Source organism: Myotis brandtii, unplaced genomic scaffold (genome assembly GCF_000412655.1).
Source record: "Myotis brandtii unplaced genomic scaffold, ASM41265v1 scaffold797, whole genome shotgun sequence".
In the NCBI taxonomy this organism is placed as follows: domain Eukaryota; kingdom Metazoa; phylum Chordata; class Mammalia; order Chiroptera; family Vespertilionidae; genus Myotis; species Myotis brandtii.
The window spans coordinates 695,251-722,725 of NW_005371210.1; the positions used below are offsets into that span (position 1 = coordinate 695,251).

Sequence of the window (27,475 nt, forward strand, 5' to 3'; positions counted from 1 at the left end):
AATGCCCAATAGTGCCTATCGTCTGTTGCCCCCACCCATCCAGGTCCCGTGACCAGTGAGGATGGTGGCTTCTGGCCACCCCCACCCATTTACCTGCCGTAGAGTGCTCTGTGTATAGGCATGAATTTGAGTTGTCGTTTTCACTGTATGTTTATTTATAAAGATTTGACCTGTTTGCACATCTGTGGAGCAGCCCTCCTGTCTCCCAGGTATAATAATCTTTAGAGTGTCGCTTTGTGGGGTGACTGTGTGCTCTGAGATTGTTTTGTATGGAACCACTGTCCTCCAGCCCTAGCTGGGGGGCCATGAGCCGGGCCTGCCAGGCCCAGAGCCATGTCCAATAAAATTCTCGGATGTGAAAAACAAACAAACGAAAAACCACAGTAAGTTCTTACACAGAACAGTGCTTGTCACCTTACCTGTGCTGTTGCCCTCTTAGACCAGCTGACTGAGTTATCAGCGTGTGGTCATAGTGCCCACGATGGTCCGGAGTGGCCGTCTGTCCCATGGATGCTTTGCCGAGGCATCCTTTGTTCCTCTGCTACGTCTAGTTCTGTAGTTAAGGTTTTGCTGATAATCGTTCTAGTTGTTCTTCTGGGGCTTATCTCTAAGATACCCGCACGTGTTGGCTGAGCTCGGTGTGTGAGCAGGTGGGGCTGTGATATCACTTCTGAAAGGGAAGGAAGTAGAGGATTCAAAGATCTTTGTGTAGAAGAATCTTCCTATAAATGTGTATTTTTATCTGTGGGGTGGATATCTTCCCCATTTTTGTTTATCTGTGTCTTTGGGACCTCTCCTGTAAACATATTCCTTTTTAAAAATAGTTTAGATTTTTAGAGAGAGAGAGGAATGGAAAGGGAGCGAGAAACACTGATGTGAGAAGGCAAACTTGATTGGCTGCTTCCTGCAAGCCCCCTACCAGGTATCAAGCCTGAACCCCAAGCATGTGCTTCCGCGTCGTTAGGGCCAACCAGCCCTCCCGTGTGTTCTGTGGGGCTCCCGAGGGGAGTGTGAGCTCCTTACAGAGGCCTCCTTCTGACGTTCTCTGGTCACATGTCCCTGGACTTCTTGGAGGCTGCACTGTCTCCCACCCTCCCCTTACTCAGCTGTTTTCTTCACGTTATTTGCTTGTTTCCTATGTTTCTGCCCCCAGACTGCAAGCTCCCCTAGGAGGCAGGGGCTCAGCCTGAGCCACTGAGTCAGAGAGCTGGGATTGGCGTGTGGATGGGCTGGGGAGGAATAGAGTTCTTGGTGTGGGAGCTGGAGGATGGCTGCCAGCCCAGACCAGGTGTACAGAGGGTGGGGGAGAGCCAGCACACCCATCTGAGTGCGGAGGGTGTAGAGCTGAGCAGATGTCAGGGATGTGGGGCCATGGACACCAGCTGGAGCTCTGTCATGGGGAAGGGAGACCCACGGCAGATGCAGGGAGAGACCTGCGGGGCCTGCTGCTGGGCCAGGCCTTGCATGTGGGGGCACGGCATTCCGGGGAGGAGGGAGGGCTGAGGAGTGGACACTGATGGGGCCCAGGGCAGCCATGGGGGTAGGCAAAGGTAGTCTCGTGGTGAATGGGGCCTCGGGATGAGTGGAGGCCAGTGGGGAGGAGCTGGGGGTGGTGGGGACTGCACGGGACTGCAGAGAGGTTGGGGGAGGGTGGGGTGGGGGCGGAGATCGCTACCTGAGGACCACAGTTGGGGCAGTGTCTTCGTTTCGTAGATTGGGGTGTTGGTGAGTTCTCCTAGGTTGGGCCTGGGTTGAGCCGCTACCTGCCTGTGTTCCCTTCTGGCAGGTTTATCACACGGCCCGATGTCAAACAGAAGATGGCGGATTTCCTGGACTGGAGCCTGTGCACTTTGGCCCGCTCCTCCTTCCAGACCATCGAGGGCGTCATCACCATGGACGGGATGCTGCAGGCCCTGGTAAACACTGCCCTGGGGGAGGGGCTGTCAGTGGTCAGCTGTGGAGCTGCCCAAACAGGGGGACGAGTTCTGTTGACCTGACTCCATTCTGAAGTGGCTGGAACATAGGAAGGTATTCAGCCCTGACAGGACAGTGAACCGAGTGCCTTTTTCGCTGCTTTGGACTGGACCTTCAGGCTGCCCAGGGCTGGCCATGGGTTGTCAGTGAGGGCTTTCTGCTCCAGTGGAGATGGGCCGCGTCAGCCTGCGTGTTGCCGCCAGGGGGCAGTGGTGCCCAAGGAGCTGCGGCGAGCAGGCCGGTGGGCGGGCTGACAGGGGCGTGTCCTTCTGGGGTTTCCTGCTGTAAGGGAGTATAATTATTGGAACGGCTCTAATGAAATCAGGTAGGTGATTTAAAACTTAGTTTTTGCAGATACTCAGGTTAGGGTGTTAAACACAGAGCCTACATCTACCCTTTCCTGGCCGTCCTGCTTCTAACTAACGAGGAAGGATCTAGTTTAAGTTCCATAGAAGAGGGGCTGCCCATGCCATGAAGCTCTCTCTCGGGCTGGCTCCCCCCGCCCCCCGAGGGAGTGGACAGCCTCTGCAGCTCTCGTGAGCTCCACCTCCTGCTCTGTAATTGCAGTGGGGTGAAGTGGGTCCTGCCCTTGTCTGTGAGGCTGTAGAGGCCGACGGCCCACTTTCAGGAGAACAGGACACTTTGGACTGCGTTTAAATGGAGATGTTCGGGCCCGTGACTCAGTGTGATGTCATGATCTTGGGTGTTGGCTGCTGCAGGTTCTGATGAGGTGTAGGAGGCCAGAGGGCTGGTGGAAAGTGGGGTGATGGTGTAATAACCCAGGCAGTGGGCATGGAGGTGGGAGGTAAGCTGTGATGGCTGGCCTGCCACGGGCCCCTCGCGAGGAAAGCCCTTTCTCCCCAACGCTCTGGGCACCGAGGGAGCTGACCGCTTGGTCTCAGAAATGTTCTCGGCACCTGTTCTTTTCTTTCCTGTTACCATTGTCTTCAGGAGGGATTGCCATTCAAATGAGGAGAATATTTGAGACATTTAAAAAGAAAATCTGGCCCAGCCAGCATGGCTCAGTGGTTGAGCACCGACCTATGAACCAGGAGGTCATGGTTCGATTCCCGGTCAGGGCATGTGCCCAGGTTGTGGGCTCGGTCCTAAGTGTGGGTCATGCAGGAGGCAGCCGATCCATGATTCTCTCTCATCATTGATGTTTCTACCTCTCTCTCCCTCTCCCTTCCTCTCTGAAATCAATTTAAAAAAAAAAGAAAGAAAATCTGGAAAAATAAAACATTTCCAGAATTCCTGTTGAAGGAATGTGTTTTTCATGCTTTTGTCCATTCTATGAATAGATGTATGCTCTATTTCAACTTGAAAGAAACTGTTGTGGTGATGGTAGAGCCACTGAACTATACATCTAATTCCAGAATATTCTCATCACCCCTAAAGGAAACTTCACACCCATCAGCAGTCTCCCCCAACCTTGCCTCAGCCCCCCCGTGGTTCGTTGATTCTGGACGCCTCACAAATGGAAGCACACACTGCACCCTTGGTGTCTGGCTCCTCTCAGTTGCTGTGATGCTGTCAGGCTCATCCACATGGTGCCTTCAGGGCTTCGTTCCTGTTCATGCCCAGATAATAGTCCACTTCTGGGTATCTTAGCTCTTGTGGTTGTGGCTAATGCTAATCTGAACTTGAGTATGTAAGTGTTTGAGCATGTCTCTTCAGTTTTCTTGGGTAGGTAACAATAGTTTTCTAAAAACAATGTAATAATTTAAATGTTTTTGTTTATGAGGTCTTTAAAATTTTGTCCGCACATGTGTCGTATGGATGAACACGGGTGTTCTTCTTGGGCGGATACACTGCCTGTGCCACAGGCAGCTCTCATTCCAGCCGCATTGGGGGTGGTGGTGGTGAGGATTTTACTGGGATTTTCGGTTTAATTGCTGTGATGGAAGTTGGCCAGGGGGAGGCTCTCCTGGGAGGACGCCCAGTGTGGAGTGCAGGGAGGGGTGGTGCAGGTCATGGCGTGTGCCCACTGGACCATTGTGGCGTGGATCCTGGGGCAGTGCATTTATGTTGGAGATAATTCTGGTGAAGGAGGGTGGATGGGGTTGAGAGGGTTTATTTGAAGGTTTGGGTATAAGTGGAGCCCTAATTTTTTTGCATGAGTCACATTAAGAAGTGTTAGGTCATGGAAAAACCATGGAAGGTCTGACAAAGTGTAGCCTGTCAGTCAATCCACTGTGGCCTGCAGGGGAGGCTGGCAGACCCACCGAGTGTGGCACCGCCCTAGGCACCTGCAGGCAGGGAGGCAGGTTCCCTGTGCCAGGCAGTGGGGGTGGGGGTGGGGGACCTGTGTGCTCAGCCCCCGTGAGAATGCCCCAATGGCTTCCTCGTCCCTGGCTCCGGCTTTATTTTTATCCACCTGATCATTAGTGTAGGTTCGGTGAAAAGGTGAACTTTTGACAAGTACTGTGAAAACTAGGAGTGGAGCTTTATTTCCCTTGAAGCATATTCCTTGGCTCGAGAAGGTCCTGGGGCCACTCTGTCCACTTCTGCAGTTGCTTTGTCCACAGGTTTCTTTTTTTCTCACATTTTTGTTGATCATGAAGAGTTCCCCCATTTTCTGTTTTTTTTTTTTTTTTTAATTCCCAAATGGCAGGCCTGGGCATTAAACAGCAATACCAAGCCTGCTTCCAGCTGTGGGAGGGCTGGCATTCTCTCCCATGGCCCCCCCAGCCAGGGGTGGGGAGTGCGCTTTATTTGGCTCTCGGAGCTCCGTACTTAGGCGAAGGGAAGTCCTCTGTTTCCTGTCCCTGAGGAATAAAAGGACGTCCTCAAGGCTTAAAGGAGCTCAGCCTTCTGCCCCCACCCCTGTGTGGGCAAAGGGTGAGGAAGGTGTGCCCCCTCCCCAGGCAGGGCACTGGGTGGCGCGTGGGCCGCACCTCAGCCATCTGAGAGGCCAGCTGCTGGAGAGAGTGAGCAATTGCCTGACGCAGCCGTGGAGTTCCTGGGAAGTGAACGCATGAAACTGCCGGAAGCAGTGGCCGCAGGGCAGGCACATCCCCTTTGGGAAGTCTAGGGTCTTTCTGGGTTGTGTCCTGTTTCCTTTTCTTTAATTGAAGGAGCAATTTGGTCTAATTGCTGTTGCTGCCACCCGGGCATGAGGAAGCCAAGCCGAGCGCAGAGCTCTCCTGGGCGAGCGAGCGGTTTCGCCATGAGCTCGTCAGACCTGAACCGCAGAGGCCGGGCGTCTGCTGTGCATGATGAAACTTGCAGGCGTGTTGTGCTTCAGGATTTCAGCTGTTGCCTTTGATGCACTTGGCTTCGTTTTTATCCACCTGTTCATTAGTGTGGGTTAGGCGAAACAGGTGAACTCGTAACAAGTACCATCGAAACTAGGAGTTCACTTGTATTTCCCTTGAAGCACATGCCTCTTGCAGCGATGATTTTTAACTCCTGTGGGAGGGAAACAAGTGTTTGGCAACCTGATTGCACTGCAAGGCCCTTTGCTCCAGCTTTTAAAGCACCTTCGGTTTAGTCCCGATCGAAACGTTAGGATTAATGCCAGCTGAGGAAATTCAAGGGAGGAAACCAAACGTTAAAACCGAGAATGGCTGTCACTTGGCTCTGCTGTGGCCATGCTCACTTGGTGGAGGTGCTGCCATCTCGGCTTGCACTGCTGATGGGAGATTCTGTCTGCATCCTGCAAGGGCTGGGAGGGGGCGGGAACGCCTACTGCCAAAGCCAGGGTCTTCCCAGGCGAAGTGCTGCTGCTGCTGCCAGCCGGGGCCGCAGACTGCTCTCCTGTTCACCAGCTGTTAGGATTGCATCTCCCCGTCACAAGGAGTTTGTTTATCATTGACAAGAGGCTACCTCTTGTTAAAGGGGAAACAGTAGCAAACAATCACATATAAAGCCTGGTAAGCAACAGGCCGAAAGCACCTGCAGCCTCCCCAGTGCACTGAGGGGCAGTGCCACCGCCTCTGCCCAGGTGGGAGCAGCTGCCCCGGAGCCTGGACCGCCCAGCTCCAGCCTCCAGTGGCTCTGCCTTGGGCACTTGGCTGCCCCAAGGAGCTGATGTAAGTGGGCCAGTCTGGAGCCTGGAGACTCTGTAGCAACACCAGTGACCCCAGGCAGAGGTGAGGGCCTTGCTCCACACCCACCTGTAGAAGAGAAATAACAAACCTCTTAGCTCAGAGGGTGGTGTGAAGGCTAATGACTGTATGTCGGTTCTTTGAAGATAAAAAGAAGCCACTCGATTATCCAAAACAGTTCTCATGGTGGCTTTGATTCCTTTTAGTGTTCCTTGGAGAATAGCACCCAATGGTTTCCTTTAAGGTTCAGTTTGGCCAGAGGACAAATTGTCCAAATTGGGCTTCTTTGTCACAACACCATCCTGGGGCAGGGTTCTGGGTGAAGGAGAATGTGCTGAGAACCATTTGCAAATGTAGAATTAGGGTAAAAGGAGGTATCCTCAGTTTCCTCGTGGGATTAAAGACGCAGAGCAGCCAGCTCTGACACTATTTTAATTTTATGTAACTCAGCATTCTTCGTGGAGCAGGCAGCACGGGGGTGGCATGAGTCTTGTTGAAACCTGTGTGCTGTGGGGCACGCCTTTAATTCCCTGGCAGGCTGGGTTTGTACACCTGCTGTGTACTGAGGCTACGTGTCCTGCTGGACAGGTGTCTGCTCACAGGCAGCCTGGCCGGGCCCAGGCTTGGAGGGCAAGGGGCCTCTCTGATGGGGGAGCACGTAGAGGGCCTCGTGGCTGGTGTCCCCTGTTCCTGGCCCATGGCCTCCTCTGCAGGCCCTGGGGGCGCCATGCCGCTTCCACCAGCCTGCGGCTGCCTTTCTAAGGGCATGGTTCCTGCTGACCTCCCCGGCCGATTGCAGGTGTCCCTCAGGCCCTGTCCGTGGGCTGCTGACGCTTCTCCCTGATTCACCCTTGACCCTCAGTTCTTTGTTTCTTCCCTTGGTCCTGTGCACCTCTGCTTCACACCCATGTGTTCAGAGTTGTTGGCTTTCTGTCGCTTCTCCCTCCTCCCAGCCCTGCCTCAAACCAGGATGCTGGGTCCCGGCTGTGCTGGGCTGGGCTGTGCGGTGAGGCTCTTCCCTCCTTTGCAGGCTTGGTGCTCACTGGCTGCCCCACGGCTCTGTGCTCTCTGTCCAGTGTCTGTCTGCTGTTACTTCTTGGGGAGGCGGCGCGGGGCCCTTTGAGATGCCCCTCACTTTCATTTTGTTAAGTCAGCAGAGCTCCAGGCTGCAGTGGGTGGTAGTGGAAGGTTCTCTCCTGGAACAGCTGGAGGGGCCTCGGGCGGGAGTGCTGGGATCCTGTGTAAAGTGCTTTGGCTGTTAGTAAAGGACAAGGCCCCAGTTCAGCCTTGCTGCCCTGCAGGGAAGGTGTGGCCTGGGTGGGCTTCCCACAGGTGAGGGCCATGGGCCGTGCCTGAAAAGGCGTCCAGCCTGGAGCTGGTTGCTGTGGGTGCTGATGGTCCTTCCTGTTTGTTTCATCCTCTTTGTGTGTCACGACTGTCACAACAGGGCATGGTACCACCGCTCAGCTTTGGGGTGAGACACAGGAGACTCAGGAGCCCGTCCGCCCAAGCTCTGTCCTGTCTGCTCTGAGCTCTTCCTGAGGGACCAGGGACAGGGCAGTGAGGTGCCCAGCCGGGTCCAGTGTGCACACCTCACAGGAGAATTCACGGGCGCCATGAGTTATGTGCTGTGGGCCCTTTCTCCCTGGGCCTGGGGTGGAGCTGCTTTTCTTGGCCTTGACTTGGTGGTGCTTCAGGGAACCTCGGACCAGCATCTCCTGCTTGGCAGCTGGATGGACCTGCTCCTGAGCCGCTGACACTGTGATTCACCCGCCGGGCGAACATGCCCCGGGGAGGGGAAGCGGGAGGGTAGCAATCAAAAGGGGTGGTTGTTTAGAATGATCACCAGGAAACTCATGCTGTTTGCACCTGAGCTGTGCTGGTTTCTAAACACAACAGATGTGTGGGCATTTCTCAGCTGTGGTGCTGCTGCTTCCTCGCAGCCGGGTGCCCTTGGCCTCTGACGGGCGTGCTTTCTGCAGGCGGCTCAGTCTGGTGCCTTCTGTCCGACCGCTTCCTCCTGGTGCTAGGCTCACAGTCTCGGAGCACGCTCGGGTGAAGGGTAGTGATGATGGCCCCATTTTCAGGTGAAAAACACCCACAAACAAAAACAAAGTCCTTGTCCTAATTGATTTTTGTTCCTCCTTTTTCATCCCTTCTGCCCTCCTGGTCTGTTCATGTCAGGAATTTGGCAAATAAAGAATGTTTAGCTCTGGGTGGGTGGCTGGCTCAGTTGGTTTGAGCGTCATTCTGTACACCAAAAAAAAAAAAAAAAAAAAAAAAAAAAGCAGGTTCGATTCCTGGTCAGGGCACGTTCAGGAAGCAACAGATCAATCAATGTTTCTCACATCGATCTCTCTCTCCCCCTCCTTTCTTTCTTGCCCTTCCCCCCTCTCTCAAAATCAATAAAAACATATCCTCGGTTGAGGATTAAAAAAAGGAGAGAGACAGAATGTTCACCTGTGAGAGCGTTTTGCATTTCAGAGCATTTAAGATTCTTGCTTAGTGAGTGAGACCAGAGGTGCTTTAGCAGGAGTCAGTGCTGTCAGTTCTCCCCTAACCATCGGGCATCTGCCCGTCCTTCCCTGCACACTCTCCATCCTACTTCAGGCCTCTCATGAGCTTTCCTGGAAAGGCCTCACATTTAGTTTCACCCCCTTCCACGTGCCCTCCTTACTGCGCAGTGTCAGTCTGTCCAATTAGAATGTGATGGTGTCACTGTGTCCAGGATTAGGCAGTAGCCCCCTTGCCTGCAGGGTGACATTTCAGTCCCTCACATGGTCCCTAAGTAGGGAATTCATTATGTCACCCCCAAGCCTGTGGTTTAAAACAGCAGCCGTTGTTTGTGTGTGTGGATTCTGTGGACAGGCTGGTAGGCCTGGGCCCCGGGGGTATCTCGTCTCTGCTCCCGATGCCAGAGGCCTTTATCCACTGAGAATGGGTGAGACGTCAGACACAAGTCCTTGGTCCTACCTTTGTGTGAGACACTGGGACCTCAGCTTGTGTCCTTGGGTACCTTTATGCACAGGTACTCGTAGAAGCCTAGTGAGGCGCCTTACTCTCCTCCTGATAACTTCAGTGCGGGCACGTGTCCCGATGAAGCCCCCGTCCGTGACCGCACCCCTGTTGACGATGCCCTTGCGGAGGCTTTCTTCTCCCGTCTCTGTAACTCCTCCTTTCATCAGTTCAGAAACTGCTCTCTTGCTTTTCGGTGGTGAGTGGCCAGAGGAGAAATTATGGAAGGAGCAGAGGATTGTCTTGATTTTTTTTAAATTTGTAAATGAATCTGCAACATTTTAATAGAACTTCTTTTTTTCTTAGGCACAAATATTTAAGCATGGAAAACGTGATGACTGTTTACCCTATGGTAAGGCTCATTTTTAAGAGGGTGTGTTTGCCATGGGAGTTTATCTGTTTAACGTGTTATTTGCAGGTGCAGAAATCTATCACATGCTGTAGCAGGACACTGTCCTAGTTTGTAGTTTTTTGCTTTGTGTGTGTGTGTGGGCCGCTGGGGGGATGAGGTGGACCTCGGGGGAATAAGCTGACTTTTGGGCTTTTTCCAGGAGGTCAGGGCTCCTGACGCTGGGTCTGGATTCCAGTGACTTGGCTCACTTCCTGGGATCCCAGTCACAGCTGTGTTCTTCCTGTAGATATGGCCACATCTTTTGTGCTTTTACTTCATTCTCTTAATTTTATATAGAACCTCAACTTATAAAAATAAGGCTGCAGAGAGGTGTGCTACCTGGTCGCAGAGGGATTTCTGTGTTTTAGAAGATATAGGAATCAGATTTGACTAGTAGAGTCTACTTTCTAAAAGGAGTTTTCATTATGGACACTTTGTAGCACGTATACAGTCAGAGAGAATGATGGTACAGTGAACCCCACATTCCTATCGAGGCTTCAGACTGCTGCTGCTCCTCACCCACCCCCTGCTGCCTCTCTGCATCTGTGTCCCTAACAGACAGAGACTCTTTCAAAGACATAACCTGGTATCATTATCACACCTGAGAAAATGAACAGTGATTGCCCAACATCTTCACATGTTGTCTGTCCTCCGTGGACTTGTGTACACAGAGCAGGGGTCTGTTTTCAGTCAGTCAGTTACACCCGGTTAGGGCTGCACGCTGGGCCTTTCAGGAAATTACTCGGATGCTGTTACAACTTGTCTTGAAACCCTGCCCTCCTCGTCTCTCACATGAGATGCCATTCAATTCACCGTCGTGGCCTCAGCTTCCCCCGAGGTCCATCTCATTCCCCCCAGCGGCCCTGGCAGCATTTCCCTGCCCGTGGAGACCTCCCGGCAGGCAGCCTCACCCCCGCTGCTGTGACCACTCATGCCCGATGCTGGCTCCCCTGTCAAACAACAGCAAACAGCAGCGACCCCAGAGTCATGTGCGTCATGTTTTGTAGTCTGTAGTGTAGGCTGTTCTCTATGGAGAAGAGCTTTCTCCCTCCCTCTGGGGCTGCTCTGTTCTCCCAACCTCTGGATCTGCTACTTCACTGGGAGAAAGTTGAGCAGGTTCACTCTCGCTGCACTTGGTAAATGACATGGGACGAAGGGGTCTTCATGGCACGGGGCTCGGGGTTCTTTGTGAACTGAGGCCATCACTGCCTTCGGGGTCCTGTGGCACCGTCTGTGGTTTAAATGCTGTGGACGTCAAACACAGATGCTGCACATTGGAAGTGGGCGGGTAAAATCCTTCCACCAAACTGAGTCGCATGTGCTGTTGTTCGCAGCTGCCACTGTTCTCAAGTGCCTGGACGGCTGCAGGATCCCTGACAGCAACCAGACTCTGCTCCGGAAACTCAGGGTGAAGCTGGTGCAGCGGCTGGGCCTGACCTTCCTGAAACCCAGGGTGGCCAAGTGGAGGTTGGTAGACCAAGGCGTGCCCGTGTGTGTCCTGAGCGTCACTTGGCGGGGCCCGTGTTTTGTGTTTTTGGTGGCGGTGGTGAAGTAGACTGACTGGTAGAGTGTCCTCTGCTTTCATTTCTTCTCGAGTGTTTCTGATTTTGAAAGGAACAGCCAAGTGAAGAGATGCACAGGGCAGGTGTGGGACGGGTGGCACTTCCATGCCTCACCAGGTGTCACCTCCCAGCACCACCTCCTGTTCACCAACCCGGAAGCTTTCCAAACCCCATTCTTTTGGGTTTTTATGGAGGCCCCATTACACAGACATAATTGATTAGATCATTAGCCAATGGGGAGTGATTCAACCTCCAGTCCCTTTCCCCTCCTAACCCTCCAAACCACGTGGTTGGTTCCCCTGGCAACCAGCCCCCTTCCTTAGGGGCTTTCTAAAAACCACCTCATTAACATAACAAAAGACAGCTTAATCCAGAGATGGATAAAAACCCAATACATAGGGTAGGGCAAAAGTAGGTTTACAGTCCTGGCTGGTGTTGCTTAGTAGGTTGAGCATGGGTCCATGCACCACAAGGTTGCTGGTTCATTCCTGGTCAGGGCACATGTCAGGGTTGGGGGCTCCATCCCCAATAGGCTGTGTGCACGAGGCAGCCGGTTGATATTTCTCTTTCACATCAATCTTTCTATTTCTCAAATAAAAAACATAAAAAATATGGTACATCTCCACAATGGAATACTATGCCGCTATAAAAAAGAAGGAACTTTTACCATTTGCAACAGCATGGATGGAACTGGAGAGCATTATGCTAAGCGAAATAAGCCAGTCGGAGAAAGATAAATATCACATGATCCCACGCATATGTGGGATATAATGATCAACATAATTTGATGAACAAGAATAGATCCAGAGACAAATGGTAGGGGAGGAGGGGGTTAGCGAGCAGCCAGAGCACTGTGTGAATGCATATTAGCATATCCAATGGACACAGGCACTGAGGCGGTGGGGGCTTGCCTGGGGTGGGAATGGGGGGGAGAGTCAATTGGGGAAAAAGAAGACAAATGTAAAACTTCAGACATTAAAAAAAATTAAAAAAAAAAAAGAGAAAGGAACACACATAAAACACATAAAAAATAGGTTTACAGTTAATATGGAAAAGAATACAAAAGTTAACAAAAGACAGCTGTTTCACATACCCACAGCTGTAAACCTACTTTTTCCCACCCTGTATATTTATTATAAATCACAGTATCACAGCTGAATAACAGAGAACCTAAGACTGAGCAGCTTAAACATTGCCTTTTTAATATCACCGTTTCTGCAGGTCAGGAGTCTGGGTGTAGCTTTGCTGAGCCGTCTTGTCTGGGGCTCTCACAAGACTTCCTGAAGGTGTAGATGGGCTGCTGCCATCTCCAGGCTAGGGCAGGCGCGCTCCTCCCCCAGTTTTCTCCCAGGGGCCTCTCTCAAGGCAGCTATTAGAGCGGGAGGGTCAGCGGGACACAGGCCAGAGTCTCTTCATGGCTCATCACAGAGCCATGTCCCCACAAAAGCCAGTCACTGGGTCCGGGGGACCTCAGGGCGGGGATTGTGTGACTGTTTGGAGGTGGGCCACCCAGAGAGCTGCCTGCTAAGTTGGAAACCGGGATCCAGAAAGAGACTCATTCAAGGCCACAGTTGAGTGTCCGAGCTGGTGTTCGAGTCCTGGGTTCTGGAGTTGACCTAAGGCTGCAGCCCCCAGCATTTGTTCTGTAACTTGACGTGGGCACTCTTAATGCTCCAGGCCTGTCCCAGCCACCCTCGAGGCAGGTCCTGTGTGCTTGCCACCTTCCAGAAGGAAAGGCCCTGGTCTGAGTGCCTGGTGCACATCCTCTCATCTGTCATTGTTGCAGCCCTCTGTGTTGGGCATTTTATAGGTGGGGAAACTGAGGCAACAAGAGAGTCAAGAGCTGGGCAGAATCATACAGCTGAACCAGCCTGTGCTGGCGGGAGATGGTGCCGGTGGCTTCTGCTGGTTGGGAGGAGGCTTGTGGGTGGCGGACAGAATCTATAGGCTCCCTGTGCTGAAGGACAGTGTCTGTGGGTGAGGGCAGTGGACTAGCTGGAGCGCCGGGGTGTTGTGGGGCTGGGAGGTGGAGCGTGTGGCAAGGTGCTGCCAGCTGTGAGTGAGGATGAGGCCTGTGGGCGGTTCCAAGGCCACCCGCTGCCTTTCCACCTGCAGACGTGACAGCCGGCACTGAGGACTCTGAGTCTTTGGGAGTTTGGGTCTGATTCTGTGGCTACGGTTAGTCATCTTTTCCTGGTGGTCTCGGTGCAGATCCCAAGTGACACTCAGTTGTCGATTTCCATTGTCAAGATTGTTTGCTAGGCTCTGAGCTATGACAGTGGGCCTAAGGTTAAGTGTGGTCCCTGCAGGTACCAGCGTGGCTGCCGCTCCTTGGCTGCGAACCTGCAGGCCAGCACCCAGAGCCAGAGGGAGGCCCGGACGCATGTCGAGACTCCTGACAGCGAGGAGGGCTATGACGTCCCCGAGGAGGTGGAGAGTGTGATAGGTGTGTGGCCTGCAGCCTGAGCGGCTGTCTGGGTGGGTGGGAGACGAGGCTCTGGCCCCACTTGCTCCCTGCAGCGCTTTGGTGGAGGCTCTGAGGTCAGTCTGTTGGCTGCACCCCCACTTGCCCATTTGTGCCATTGTCACATGACCTTCTTTGTGTCCATTGAGCATGTGGCCTGCAGTCCAGCCCCATCCCCACGAGAACATCCATACCCGTGGCCATTGGGGTCCTGGACCCTGAGATTCTCCCACTATTGGCCTTCATTTCCACCTCACTCCCAGTGTACATCAGACTCCCAGGCCTCACCTGGAGCTCCGAGCTCAGCTTCCTTGACCCCAGCCGCCCACTCCCACCTCACAGAGCTCTCCACCTGCCCCACTCTCACCCCAGGTGGCAGTTCCTGCTGAACACAGGGGCAGAGTCATCAGCAGAGCCTGCTTCCCCACCCCTGCCTCATGGCCAGGCCCCACACGCAGGGCCAGCCTCTGCCGACTCCTGGTCAGGCTCTGGCTCTCACCGATGGGCTCCCACTCTGGCATTCACTGCTCCAGGCTCCCTGTGCTGAAGGGCAGTGTCTCACTTCCTCCCTGATCGCACCCCCAAGGTCCCAGACTGCCCATCACAGAGAACTCGTCCGCCTGCACAGGCTCCTGTTCCTCCATGGCAGGCCTTCCCTGGGGCCCTCTGTCAAGGTTTCCACCCATTGGGCTTGCAAGGCCCTTACCGTGAGGGCTCTGACACCATCCCAACTTCCTTCCGTCCGGCCTTTGCATGGCTTTTCCTAAAGTCGGGCCCATCCTCAAGTCCCTGTCCCCGTATGGCTCCTGTGTGTTTCTGGGGGCCTTGCTCACTGGCTCAGGTCACTGTTGACTCTGGCTTTCCTGGTGCTTTGTGCCTGGGGCCGCTCAGGTGAATGTGCTTCTGAGGCACAATGGCAAAAGTTGGTTTCAAATGGTTAGAACAGAGAAGGAAATGCGCTTTTCTTGTCATTAGAATGAACACAATTCCCTCCATGGTGCTCTCTCAGTGATGTGAGAGCTGGGTGCCTGAAGCTGGGAGGTGAGGCAGTGACTCAGGCGCTCACGGACCTTCCTTCCTGTCTTCTGCAGAGCAGCTGCTGGTCGGGCTGAAGGACAAGGACACGGTCGTGCGGTGGTCTGCGGCCAAAGGGTAGGTGACGCCATCTCGCTGAGCGCTGGGTGTGGGGGCTGGCGGCTTGTGAACGAGACCCCTCACCTAATTCAGCACTTCATGTGGAATCTGAGAACTGGGGTTTTTTCTAATTTACATTTGTTGTTTTATGTCCTAATTTTAAAGATAATCACTGAGGTTGACTTGAGGCTCCTTTATTTCCTTGGTTTTTTTTTTGTCTAGAATGGGCAGAATTAGTATATGCCAGTGTGCCTGTCCCACCCGCCAGTGTTCCCCACCCCCCACAGACACTCGAGGCCCCATTTAATCCCCGGGTCTGCAGGATGGGGCTGGCCGGCATCCTCTGTTATGCCTACACAGAAGGTGCTGCCCAGCAGGGCCAGGCCTCCCACAAGGCAGAATCTACCGTGGGGTGAGGGCACTGGGGGTGCCAAGTACACAATAGAGGTGAAGACGTCCATGAGCCCTCTGTTGTGGAGAAACATAAAATGAAGGGAGGATGCTGGGGGGGAGGGGTTCCCCCCAGGGGTTCCCCTGGGCTTCTGTGCTGATCATCCAGATACACGAGCACTCAGGCTGCAGGGGGCACAGGGCAACCTCTGAGTCCACAGTCACGTCCGGTTGGACTGGGATGGGCTGGCGCAAGAGGCCTTCCTGGGGAGCTTGGCCAGGACCTGGCCGGCAGGGCCTGTGCAGGGATGCTGGTCCCACATCGGGAGCCTGACGGGAGCCTATGGTTGGCGTCCACTGTGGAAGTGGGGCCTCCCGCCAGGCGGGAGGGTCTGCAGGTGCTGGGTGCTGCGTGCCCACCCTTTGCATCCGACCTTAGAGGCGCACAGAGGTGTGTTTGTGGCAGCCTCGTGGAGTCCTGTGGGGCAGGTGACTGTGGAGTGCAGTGTGTGCCTCTGGCTTTGGGTCAGCCTCTGCGTCCCCGTCTCTGGAGGGAGGGAGGTGGCTGGACGGCTCCTGGCCTGGCGTGTGCCTCCACGATGGGCTGGTGGTGCTGACGAACGCCCTGGCCCTTCTCTTCCAGAATCGGCAGGGTGGCTGGAAGGCTTCCCCAGGAGCTGGCAGATGACGTGGTGGGGTCGGTGCTGGACTGTTTCAGGTACGTGCGGGCGGGGCAGGGGTCGGGAGGAGAGAGGGAGATGCACTTCTGGTGGGAAGTGGTGGCTTTTCTCTCCGACCTTTTGCATTTTCTTTAATTGAGCTTCTTGTCAGAGCCCCAGAGTTATGTTTTTTCTTTTTCTGTTTGAAGTGAATTTGAGAACTCCCGGTATTTCTGATATATTTTATCAGCTTAGGTTTTGTTACATTTCGTAAACCTTAAGGGAAAAAGTCAGTCTTGAACATACACACATAGGTATTCTTAGAGAGAACCTGTGGTCTGCACTGTCCCAGGGAGCATTCATGAGGATGGAATGTTCTGGATCTGCCTCTAGGGCAGCCACGAGCCGCTTGTGACTATTGCGACTATGAAAAGAGGCTGGTATCACTGAGGTCTGAATTGTAAGTTTTACTTTAATTTTGCCGGATTTCAGTGTCAACAGCCACACGTGGTGGTGGTTGGGTTGCACCTGTCCCAGCCTTGCAGGAAGTCTGGTGGCAGACGGCCTGCCCTTGACACGGGTGTGAGCCTGGGGCCTGCAGGTCGGGACAGGGCAGAGCCCAGGCAGCAAGGTGCTCCCAGGTGTGTGCGCGTGCATTGGAGACAGGCGCAGTGAGCAGTTACTCCCGGGGGTTTATGCTTAAGTGTCATGCCTGGTTTCAGAAGCAGGTGTTTGGAGAGCGGGTGCTGTTTGCTAGGCCAGTGGTTGCACTCCTCCCTCATTAGCTGGTGGCTTTTCTTCTAGGATTGCCGCCGAGTATGGAAAGGGCACCGTCAGCACTTCTGGGTGCTCAGGTGTGTGTGTTAGTCACCGAGGCCGCTCCTCGAGCGTCCCTCAGAGCCCGTGCTCCTCCTCAGCGGTTTCTTCTTGACTTCGCCTGGAGCCTGCTTGGTGACAATGTCAGGAGTGCAGGGAACAGGATGTCAGATGTGGGTCATCTTTTTCAGAATAATGGTGCAATGTGGTCAGGGTGTCTTCTCATGGAGACATCTCACTTCCCGCAGAAACGTACACTTCTTGTCGGGCCTGGGGGGCCCTGGACGAGGAACAAGACTTCCCTGTCTTTTCTGGCAGTTCTGCTGGCTTGTTTGAGGGCATCTTCCTGGAGTTCTGTTCTGGTGGTGTGGTGATGGGCGTGCTGATGGTGCTGGGACCCTGCTGGGCACAGAGGTGTCCCCGGGTGGCCACTGAGGGGGTGGCCATTGTCGTGGCCACGGTGGAGTGTCTTGCTGTTGAGAGAGGACGGAGCTCTGAGATGGTATTTGGGAGCTTTTCCTCTGGCCCCTTCTCCAGGGATGGCTGTCTGCCTCCAGCTCTTTTATCTGCTCCTTCCCTCTGGTCAGTTAAAGCTCCTTTGTATGGAACTCCCCCCTTTCCTCCCTCCCCTTTGCCACTGCACGCACAGCCTCCCTCCTGAAGCCCCTCCCCCATGCATTGAACATTTTTTCTCCCAAAAGACACATCTCTGGTCAGGTGTGTGGGTCTTTCTCCAGTCCAGCAGTCTTAGTGTAGCTTCTCTTGTCCTCCTGAGTTTAAGCTCAAATACTACTTTGCCTTTATTTTGTCATTTCTATGAACTCTGATTTTGTAGCTGGGCTGTGGTTTCCAGTGCAGTAGCCAAGTGCTCTCCAGTGAAATTGGAGTATTGCATTTCCTGTATCTGCTGATGTTTTCAACTCACAGGTGGGCTTTGGTGAGGCTTCTGGGCATCAGGTGTGGACTTCTGCACACGGGGCCTGGAGAAAGCGCTGTGGTCTCACGGTTCTGTGTGCTCTCAGTTTCCAGGAGACGGACAACGCCTGGCATGGTGGATGTCTGGCGCTGGCAGAACTGGGCAGAAGGGGCCTGCTGCTCCCTCCCCGACTCCCGGACGGTGAGTACCTGCTTTCGTTTGCTTTGAATCGTCGGGACTATTGTAGACGTGGGTGCCTCGTCTCTCCCATCTCCCCTGCATGGCCTGTGTGAGCCCACAACCAGGCCTGTGCCCTCACTGACGGGCAGTGTTTGTAGGAGAGAATGTGCTAGATCTCGCTCACCTTCCTTCTTATATGGGCCTTTCTCTTTCCTAATTGCTGCTTCTCCCTGCTGGGGAATTTAATTTAATTTAATCCTCACCCGAGGATATGTTTTTAGTGATTTTAGAGAGAGAGGAAGGGGAAGAGAGAGAAACATTGATGTGAGAGAGAAACATTGATCGGTTGCCCTCTGCATGCACCCCAACTGGGGATGGAACCCACACAGCCTTCTGGTGCATGGGACGATGCTCCAACCAACTGAGCCACCCGGCCAGGGTAGTTCAGGCTATCTCTTAGGATGGGGCAAGGTTTTACATACACATTTTATTTTTATTTAAAAAATTTTATTTTTTAGCTCTGTGCTGCGAAGCCTTGTTACATACACAGGTGGTTGGGAATGGCTTTCTTGCTTTAGCAGTTTGTCCTCTGACGTCACTGGACCTGCATTTTGGTGACCACCACCTGCCTGGTCGAGGACTTCCTCCCGAGTCCCTGGAGTGAATCCACCGCAGCACCACATGCCTCTCCAGGGCCTTTGTTGACATCCCGGTGGGGTACCCGTGGGAGAAACAAAGGGCTTCTGTGAAGAGGCTGGGGAGGAGGAGCTCGAAGGCCCGCCAGCCTTCTCCGCAGCCCTTTAGGAAGCCAGGCTCTGGAAGCTCGTCCTCCTGCAGCGCTCCGAGGCCCAGGGCCCTGGGGGAAGGCTCAGAGGAGCCAGGTGGGTCATGCCTGCGCTTGGTGCCCACTGGGCTGCACGTGCACTCGCACGCTCACACGTGCACACACACTCACACTCACTCTCATTCTGTGTTAATTGTTGCCTCAGCTCTAGTCTCTTTTTTCACTGAGTTTATTATGGCAGAATACTCTAAAATATAACACAGAGTTCACATTTGTCTCCATTTTGTGTACTCTTAAAGTTTATGAGTTTATTGGAAAATTGGCAATATATACATCATTTTAGGAAGTGGAAAGTGAGGCTGCATGAATCAGAAAGTTCACTGTAACATTATATGGAATGGACTGTATTGATAATAGCTCCACCAGTAATACACTTTCCCTCCTGGAAATAAATTATTTCTATAAATAGCCTCTTGATGTTTGTGTATTATTTACTCACAACAAGTCACAATGTCCTCAGCACTTTAATGCTGGTGCTGAAAATGCTGCTTCACAACACAGTAGATTTAATGATACAGTTGAGACCATTTGTTCTAGTGTAAGAATTGTATTTATAAGAAAAGTACTTTTAAAAGATTTCCTATGACATGGCTTATACCTGAAAGTTACCTTTTAGTCCAACCTATTTCATTCATTTTATTATAAAAATAAAAGCCAGTGTCTAACTCATCAGTCTTAGAGTATGAGTCATTCAAATATTTTTACAGTCCCAAGCGGAAGCACCTTATAATATTCATGCTTAATATTTACAAAAAGTGAGCTGAATCGTAGCTTTTTGTGTGTTTTTTTTTCTTTTTCTCTTGATGTGTATTTTGTTTTTTGAGAAGAAAAAACTGCTGTAAAAATTGACGAGATAAAAAATGCAGGGGCCGTGGCGGATGTGCTGCCCTGCGACCTGCCTCAGAGGTGTGTGCTGTGCCCAGCTCTCCTGCCCGTGAGCCAGCACTAGGACACCCGAGTCCTTTTCCGGAGAGTGAACACTCTGGCCGTGTCGCTCAGCTTCGTCTTCTTAGCTCCCTGCTGGGACTTCCCCGAATCCCGTGGGCTTGTCCTCTTCTGCCCTTTGGGTCTGAGGTCACTCTGAGGCTCCTGGCTCGCCGTGGCACTGAGAGCTGGCGTGTCTTGTTGGCAGGTGGACTCCTGGGCCATAGGCTCCCCATCGCCCACCCGGATGGTGCCCGGGCTGTAGGCTGCCAGTTGGCAGAGGGCCACGGCTGCCGTCTGCTTCTGCTCGTCGCTGCTATCCACGGCCCGTGTGTCCTGGGCCTTCCCAATGGGGCTGGTCATTGGAACTTCATCAGAGCCAAGGCTGTTTTGGTTCGTCTCTGTGTGTCCTGGCCCATCTCCAGAACCTTCCGGCCCGGTCTTCTGATCAGTAGCAGTGGCAGGTTCCGCCTCTGGCGCTGGGCTGTGGGGGGAAGGCCGCAGGGTCAGGGCATTGCAGGGGTCCTTCACCGAGAGGTTGAGAGGCACGTCCTGCAGCTCTGGGAAGTCTGCATACAGGGGACCGTGAGCTGCTGCTGGTCTGGCCTCCGGTTTCTTGGAGAGGTTCAGCGGAGCTATCCTGGAGCCGTCCTCTGGGCTGGGCGGCAGGGCCTCCATGCCGCGCGAGGTGCTTCCTGCCCGGGCCGGAGTGTCGATGTCCATGGCATCGAGACTGGAAGAGGCAAAGAGAAGAGAAAGCTTAGCAGGGACGTTATGTAGAAGAGCTGCCGTGAAGCTTTCATTTTATTTTTATTTATTTATTTTTTAAAATATACTTTTATTGATTTCAGAGAGGAAGGAAGAGGGAGAAAGAAACTTCAAGGATGAAAGAGAATCATTGATTGGCTGCCTCCTGCATGCCCCCTACTGGGGATCAAGCCCGCAACCCGGGCATGTGCCCTTGACCAGAATCAAACCAGGGATCACCCGGGACCCTTTAGTCCGCAGGCCGACGCTCTATCCACTGAGCCACACCGGCTAGGGCTGTGTGACTCTTTTAGAGGGAGTCTAAGCTTGCTAACTGAGCACAGCCAGAGACACGCCGTGGGGGTTCTGAAGAGGAGGCGTCCTTACCTTTGTGGAGGGTCGTCTCTGTTTTCTGGAGCCTGGGAGTCTGGGCGCTCGGTGCTTTTCTGGATGGGCTTGAAGGCTGTGAGGCTCCGTTCTGGTTGCTGAAGCCTTCCCAGGGCGTTCGCCGTGGGCTTGTCCAAGAGGTCGCCCAGCCCAGTGCAGGGCTGGCTTGTCTGTGTGAAGTTGGTGGGACTTGGCCTTCCCGGGGAGCCAGTGGCCGCGCTGCCTGCACGTGGGCTCATCTTGGTCCCTTCTGTGTCCCTCTGCCTGTCTTTGGAAGGGTCTTCAGCCTCGGCAGTCGGACTCTCTTTCTCAAACTCCGTGTGTTTTTTGTGGGAGTGGGAAGGGTTTGACTTGGATGGACTTGAGGCTGGGTAGACCAGGGTAGCTTCTTCCAGCAGGTGAGAGCTCTGATCCTGTGAAATACCAGGGACGGGCGGGAGTCTGAGGCCGTAGGAGGAAAAGGCAGACTCTGCTCTGTAGAATCCATAAGGAATTGGCAAGTTGGGGTGGTACTGCTGGAAAAACCGGTAATGGTCGTACGTCAGGGGGGACGGGTGCAAGTGCTTGGGCATCGGCCCGGGGTGAGACAGGAAGTGTCTTTGGTCTTGGGCCCCGTAGACTGACAGCAGGGGGGTGTCACACTCGGGCGAGCTCCCGGCCGGTCGGTAGGGGGAGTAGATGGTGGCCAGTCCATGCTCCGTGTAAAAGTGGGGCGAGTACTCGGGAATTGTGGGGTGCATGTAAGGGGAAAGGGCCCCAAACCCCTTCGTGGGAGGGATTTTATGTGAAAACTCGGGCGGGAGGAAAGGCGGGCCAGCTTTCCAGGGGTAGGCAGGGGCGTGGAATGCAGACTTGGTGTGGAAAGTGGTGGCCTTGGCAGTGGCGCTGGGCAGTGCCAGGGCCTCGGGAGCCTCGGCGTGTTCTGGCCCTTTGAGTCTGTGCTCTCCGACAGGAACAAAGGCCGACGGCCGCACGACGCCTTCCAGAGCAGGCGGGGTGCCTGCCGTGGCTTCTGGGGCTGGACCCCGGTGCTCGGCCTCCTTGTGGAGAGCAGGCTTCTGTCCAGGGCCCTTGTGGGGCCCCCGCAGCTGCAGTTCCAGGTTCTCCTTGGCATCATCCTTGGCCAGGCCGAGTGGGAGCTTGGTGTCCAAGTGGGGGAGGCTGTGTGTGACAGACTTGGAGGCGGTGGGCTTCACTGTGGGGTCCGGCTGATGCGTGGGCTTAGGGTCTAGAGGGTTAGACTTGGGGCACTTGGGGACTCGGTCTTGCTCCGAGACTAAAGTGATGGAGTTCTTACAGAGCCCATACTTCATGTGGTTGAAGAGATGGGACTTCTCATTGCAGGTGAAGGGACATTGGAAACACTTGTACTTGAAGGGCTTTCCCGGAGGCCTGGGGATATAATGCGGCTTTTTGGGCTTCCGCTCTTTGAGAAGACTCATTTTCCTCTTTCGGTTCAGGCTCCCGTTTCCAGGGGTCGGCTCACAGCTGGCTCCTGTTGGATCCGCACGTGGTGGTTTTAAAGGCGTGCTCTTGCTTTCCTTCCCACCGCTCTTACTTGAAGCCAGCTCCACGCGCTGCGGGTCTGCCCAGGAGAGTTGCGCTCACGGGGGGACTGGGAGCTGCAAAGGAGGAGCAGAGCCTTAGTGACAGGACACTGGCTGGAGGGCCAGTGGGGCAGCCCTGTCCGTACAGTGATCGCTGGGGGGTCGACCCAAGGCACCTGGAGATGCAGGCGATGTAAGATGTAACCACCCGTGGGTGCGGGGCAGGGTGAGCTGCCCCCGCTCAGAAACACGTTTTCTGTTTTCTCAAATCTGACCTGAATTTCCTTGGGGCCAAGAGGAGTGTGGAGTGTGGAGTGTTTGGTGTCAGTTCTGAGAATACCTGTCATTCTTTGAGTTTTGGGAACCTTGTTTCTGTGACCTGAGGCCTCAGATGCCAGAAAGGTTGTGGACTGAGGGGCTGAGTGACTGCTGGGATCCTGCCCCGACCACGCCCACAGTTTCTGGCCTGAGTCACATCACAGCGCGGTCTGACTGTGCTGAACGTGACTGCCGGAGGCCTGGCGCTGTGCGTGTGTGTTCCCTGAGAACAGGGAGCATGTAATTATGACGTTCAGGAAACACTGCTCGCCGGGGCTGCCCTGTTTAAGCAGGTTGTCGTCTACGTGCAGGCATTAAACATACTTTTGCAAATTGGATCCCACCCTAAAGCTACTAATGTCACAGACAGTTACGTCGTCTCTAGTACAGACGGGAGGGGGCTCCACACACTCACGTGGTTTGAGGTGCTGTCAAGGGAGCCTGTGAGTGACCCAACGTCTGGTTCTGGTCACTGCCTGTTTCCACTGCCCACCTGGTGAGTGGTGGGGGGTAGGTCCATGCAGCGCCCCGTCCCTGCCTGGCCAGCAAACACAGATCCCTCTGCGAGGCCGAGAGCGTGGCAGGGGTGCCTGCCTCTCTTTCCTGGCCTGGCCTCCAAATGGCAGGAGCAGAGCCTTGCAGCCCTTCTGGCCACGGGGAAGGCAGTGATGGTGCCTGTTTTAGAGACGGTTGGATCATGGTAAGAGCCCTTCAGCTTTTAACCTTTAGGAAGTGGGCCCTGGGCCACACCCACTCAGGTCTGGCAAGTGGCTGGCAGGGCTGTCCCTCCCAGGGCCTTGGGTCCCAGCTTGGGCTGCTGGGTGTCTGGCCTTCAGGTTACTTTCCCTTAGGGTCCCCCCACCCCCACCCCTGAGGCTGCACTTCAAGTCTCAGCCCAGTTTCCTTCAGAGGCTCCGCACACACACACCCTGGGCTCTCAGCCTGCCTCCTGCCAAACTGAGACGTGGATCTGGGAGGACCAGCCCCTGGAGTGACTGTGTCCCAGAGAAACATGTGGGTGGGGAAGGCGCCCTGAGGTGTGAGCACTTCCATTTGCATAAAAATGGGAAAAGGAAAAGGTCTTTAGCTTCTGTATATTTTCAAGCACTTAAATACAAGGTTCAAAGGAAATGATTTAACAGAACTTTTCAGCTGCAGTTTTGATTTAAGGCCTGAACAAGAGTGGCCGGATTTCACACACAGAGTCACCTCTCCACACGGGGGTGGGGGTGGGGGTGGGGGGCACTGACAGGAAAGCAGCCTTTGTGTGGGAACCTAAGAGACTTGCTTTCACAGCACAAGGTAGCTGCTTGGGTCCCACACTCGGGAGATGAGGTAATGGGCCCTTTCGGGAGGAGGGGTGGAAGTGGGAGGGTGGAGCTTTAATTTTCACTGGATACCTTAAATTCTAAGAACGCTGTCTGATTTTATTCTCAGCAAACTGGTTTCTCTGCTCATGTATCCTTATTTCTTAAAAATACAAAGAACCACTCTCCCACCCACAACCTGCCTCTGTGGAGCTATTTTGTCACCCAGTTCTTTCAAATACATGTGTGTTTACGGAGGTGGTTGGAGTAGAAAGAGGCTTTGCTGAAGCCTAAGCCTTCCGAGTTTCTGCAGACGGGACTGAGAGACGCATATTGGATGTGAAAGGAGACTTCTGGCTGCCCTACAACGCGGAGAGGGGGTCCCGGGGTCCTCCCCCTGAGACATTCATCCCCCTCCTCTTCTCCAGCGCGTGCAGCCAGGAGTTGCATGGCCGTGTCAAAGCCGAGCAAATGACACTCGTCATCCTAGCTCTGCGTCTTTCTAATGTCCCCGCTTAGTTAGCAAAGACGTGAAATAATTCTTTACGAGATCAGTCCATACCTTGGGGGGCAGATACTCTCTGGGTGATAAAAGCACAATTTCCTTGCCGCCCGTCATCAAGTGACTCCAGCCAGCGCCGGGCCAGCCAGATAAGTCAGTCAGCGGGGCCTGTGGTGGCACGCCTCATTATGCTCTCTGGTTCTGGAGGCGTGAGAATCTCTGCAAGTCAGCTTCCCAGGGTTGTATAGGATGTGTTATGGCAGAGACCTGAGCACCGGTGATTGCATCACTAGCTGCAGCACCATCCCAATGATGACAGTTGCAAAACGTTTATCAGGTGCGAGCCCTGAATCCCGGCGATACCGAGAGTGGACTCGGATCCACCCCTCCAGCATTAAAACACGTGAGCGCAACTGAGCGGAAAGTTCCCTCCGGATTTAAGAAAACGATGTCAGGTTTCGAAGCAGTCTTATCTAACGTTGCTAATACTTTTAGGCAAAATATAAATAGACCTACGTTGGTTAAGGTTTCTCAAAGATTTATAGGCGGCCAGTTATATGTACGTTATAGTGTTACCCAAAAGAATACTTTTGGAAATGATTGTTTTATGTTAATATGTACTTTTTTCACTCAAATGTTGACTAGACTTCTTGTTGTCTGGTCGGTTGGCACACAAGTACAGTACACAGGCTTCAGGGGATGACCCTTGGTACCGTGTTGTGGGAGGTGAGGGTCCTAGGGTCTCGTTGGAAGGACAGCCCGCACTGGAGTCACAGGTGCAGCAGTGGCGATTGTGCCACTCTGGGTAAACTGACCTCAGGGTTGCACAATCGCTAATTAAAACAAGAAGCACAGCGGCTTCAGGTGCCCGTGGAGGCAGGCGCAGTGCACTCGGCCTTAAAAGTGCAGTCATGCTAGAGGAACCAGGCGGGTAAAAGTGAGGCTGTTGTGGGCTTTCGAGGGCAGCCTATGGAATGATGGATGTCCGTGAGCTCTCCTGCCCAGGGACGGTTTACAGGATGACAGAACTAGAACTGAAACTGCTGGTGTCAGGTGTTCCCAGAAAGGGCCTTGTTGCCACAACAGGCCAGTCCAGAGCTTTAACTGTTTGTAGGAAGTGGATTTGCATTCAGAGGGAGATTTCTCTGGGGGACGTGAGAGGTGCTCCACTCTCCTTTTCCGGGGACGCGTGTTTCTCAGTTAACACTTCCCTGGAGAGCTGCATAGCGAGACGCTAACAGAGCAGGACCCTGTGACTTGGCTTTCCATGTTAGCATCTTTCAAATTCAGACGTCTGCCTGTTGAAAGGTTCCTGTGACTGTTTTCACCCTCCTGCCCTCCCACTGGGCTCTCTGCCGGCTCGGCTCGGAGGGAGCTGGCAGGTAGCACCTGCTCTGACTGAGCGGCTCCGCTCGCGGCCACCACCATCCTGTCCTTTCAGACTAAGCAGCTGTACCCCAGGGTCCACGCCGGAGGCAGAGGTCGGTCAGTGGGAGGCAGTGACTTGAAGACCGGCACAGGGGCTGGGCCCTCACAGAGGTTTTTCTACTTCATTTAAGTGTCCTTTTTGTGACTTTTCAAGCATTTTAAACATCTGCTTTTGCTAAGCTGATTGGCTGTTTTGCCTGTGGGAAGAGCTGGGAGCAGCGTCTCGCTGCCTCCCTTCTCCCCCTGCCTGGCTCTCCCCAGGGCGTGTGCTCTCCCCGGGCGTCCGGGCAGAACTGCTTACATGTGGTTTCAGTTGGCCACAGGGCTGTTTGCCTGCTGTGAAGCAGGGCACTGCCTCTCACTGTCTCTGATGGCTTCCCAAGTATGGACAGTTACTGTGGCAGCCGAGACGGTGGTTAGGAGAATAGTGAGTGGCTGGCAAGTTTAAAAAGTTTCTGAGGAATTTGAACTCTGAAAAATAGATGAGAGGAGGAGATTTAAAAAAAGAAAACTTTGATAGGACAAAATAGAGGTAATTATAGCTTAACTTTATGGGACATTGCTGTGCCGGGCTGGGCAGCCATCCCATCATGCCGTGAACCTGTGCACTGAAACCCTGCCTCGGTGTGTCCGGAGTCTGGCAGAGGCCTCGTCAGGTGGAACGTTCTGAAGGGCATGCTATAATTACGATATTGTGAGGTGGCGTTATTGCATAACTCAGGGACACGCCATTGTCGCCTACCCACTAGGGTGTTGCAAGAACAAGATTTGTGAGTTTTACTCCAATGGAGCTTTTCCAGTGATTAACCGCCACTCCCTTCCCAGACGTTTGGGTCCTTACAATGCAGGGTAACCTTCAGGACCACCGGGACCTGGGGGAAAGGCGCTTCCGCGAGGGGTTTGGGAGAATAGGTCCAGGGAACAGCCAGGGGCCCCTGGTTTCAGCCGAGGCCCCGCGTCCCTGACCGCTCTGCACAGTGAGGGCACAGCGTTAACGCTCTGCTGGGGGCTGTCACCAGAGCCCAGGAGCCCATGGTGCCTGCCCGCTTGTCCGCACAGAAACAAAACCAAACCAGTTCAAAGCCGGGGAAGACTCTGGTCATGCAAATAGAAATTAGGGTAGAAATGCAGACAGACGGTGCTCAAACGAGGTCTCGTCTCACACTTGGCCAGTAATTTGGTCAGTAATTGTTCTAATATACAGATTTATGCAAACCTTTATAAGAGCAGCAACACACACTTCCTTCTGACACAGAAGGATCCTCTTGGGTTAAGTTTTTTTTTAACCTTATGTTAAAACAGCACTTATTTTAAACTTTAACATTTTAAAAGGTTTTAAAATTAAAGAAACTATAAAATCAGCTGTATAATCACATTTATGTATATATATATGATCTTTTCTGTTGAAACTTATAGTTTATTTTTAAGGCGAGGAAACATATAAGCAATAATAGAAATTCGAGTTCTGTTTTGGACTGTGTGGGTTTTATGGTAGAAATGAGGGACTTAACTCCCAGGTAAGCTTGTTCCCAGGCCAAGAATGCAGCGTCGCCTTGTGAAAAGTTCTGTGATCATGGTCAGCTTTGAGTGGTGCACCTGCTGTCTAAGTAATCTCGGAAAACAGCAGGGCAGCCAGGGACTTGCCGAGCAGGTAGTTTAAGATCCAGCTGAGAGTAGTTTTGAAAGAAAAGGTGAATTTGAGAAGAAATAATAGGTACTTACCGGAGGCAGGCAGCGCAGGGAGCGGGAGGCGCGGTGGGAGGCGGACAGTGCCCAGGAGCAGGACTGTCTCAGCCGGCTGCTCTCAGAAACTGAGCGGCCGCCCCAGTGGGAGGGGTTTAAGTGGAGGAGTTGCGCCCTCAGGGCCTGGAGATGCACCTGATATTCCTCCTGCCCGCAGCTACGATTCATGTGTTTGCTC

General features: G+C 53.5%; 2 protein-coding genes and 1 long non-coding RNA gene across 4 annotated transcripts in view; 1 reads left to right on the forward strand and 2 right to left on the reverse strand.

Moving 5' to 3' along the window:
- The window catches only part of TBCD (tubulin folding cofactor D), a 99,569-nt gene that overhangs the window by 11,952 nt on the left and 60,142 nt on the right, over positions 1-27,475 (forward strand). Inside the window, exons 6-12 of the mRNA XM_005883658.2 lie at positions 1,787-1,916; positions 9,345-9,390; positions 10,764-10,896; positions 13,301-13,437; positions 14,547-14,607; positions 15,623-15,697; positions 17,477-17,571. Of these exons, the coding sequence (XP_005883720.2) occupies positions 1,787-1,916; positions 9,345-9,390; positions 10,764-10,896; positions 13,301-13,437; positions 14,547-14,607; positions 15,623-15,697; positions 17,477-17,571 (677 nt within the window). The remainder of the gene's footprint in view (positions 1-1,786; positions 1,917-9,344; positions 9,391-10,763; positions 10,897-13,300; positions 13,438-14,546; positions 14,608-15,622; positions 15,698-17,476; positions 17,572-27,475) is intronic.
- LOC106724316 lies at positions 145-1,780 on the reverse strand. Its single transcript, XR_001360076.1, has 2 exons — positions 1,676-1,780; positions 145-670 (listed from the first exon to the last, which is right to left on the reverse strand). It is a non-coding gene; the product is annotated as an uncharacterized LOC106724316 (long non-coding RNA).
- On the reverse strand, positions 18,045-27,471 carry ZNF750 (zinc finger protein 750). 2 transcript variants are annotated; one of them, XM_014531255.1, is made up of 4 exons: positions 27,277-27,471; positions 22,733-22,992; positions 20,453-22,074; positions 18,045-20,051 (listed from the first exon to the last, which is right to left on the reverse strand). In XM_014531255.1, the coding sequence occupies exons 3-4, from the start codon at positions 21,892-21,894 to the stop codon at positions 19,340-19,342; spliced, it is 2,154 nt and encodes a 717-aa protein (XP_014386741.1). In that variant the 5' UTR covers positions 21,895-22,074; positions 22,733-22,992; positions 27,277-27,471; the 3' UTR covers positions 18,045-19,339. The 2 variants fall into 2 exon arrangements, with proteins under 2 accessions (XP_014386741.1, XP_005883719.1); XM_005883657.2 differs by lacking the exon at positions 22,733-22,992.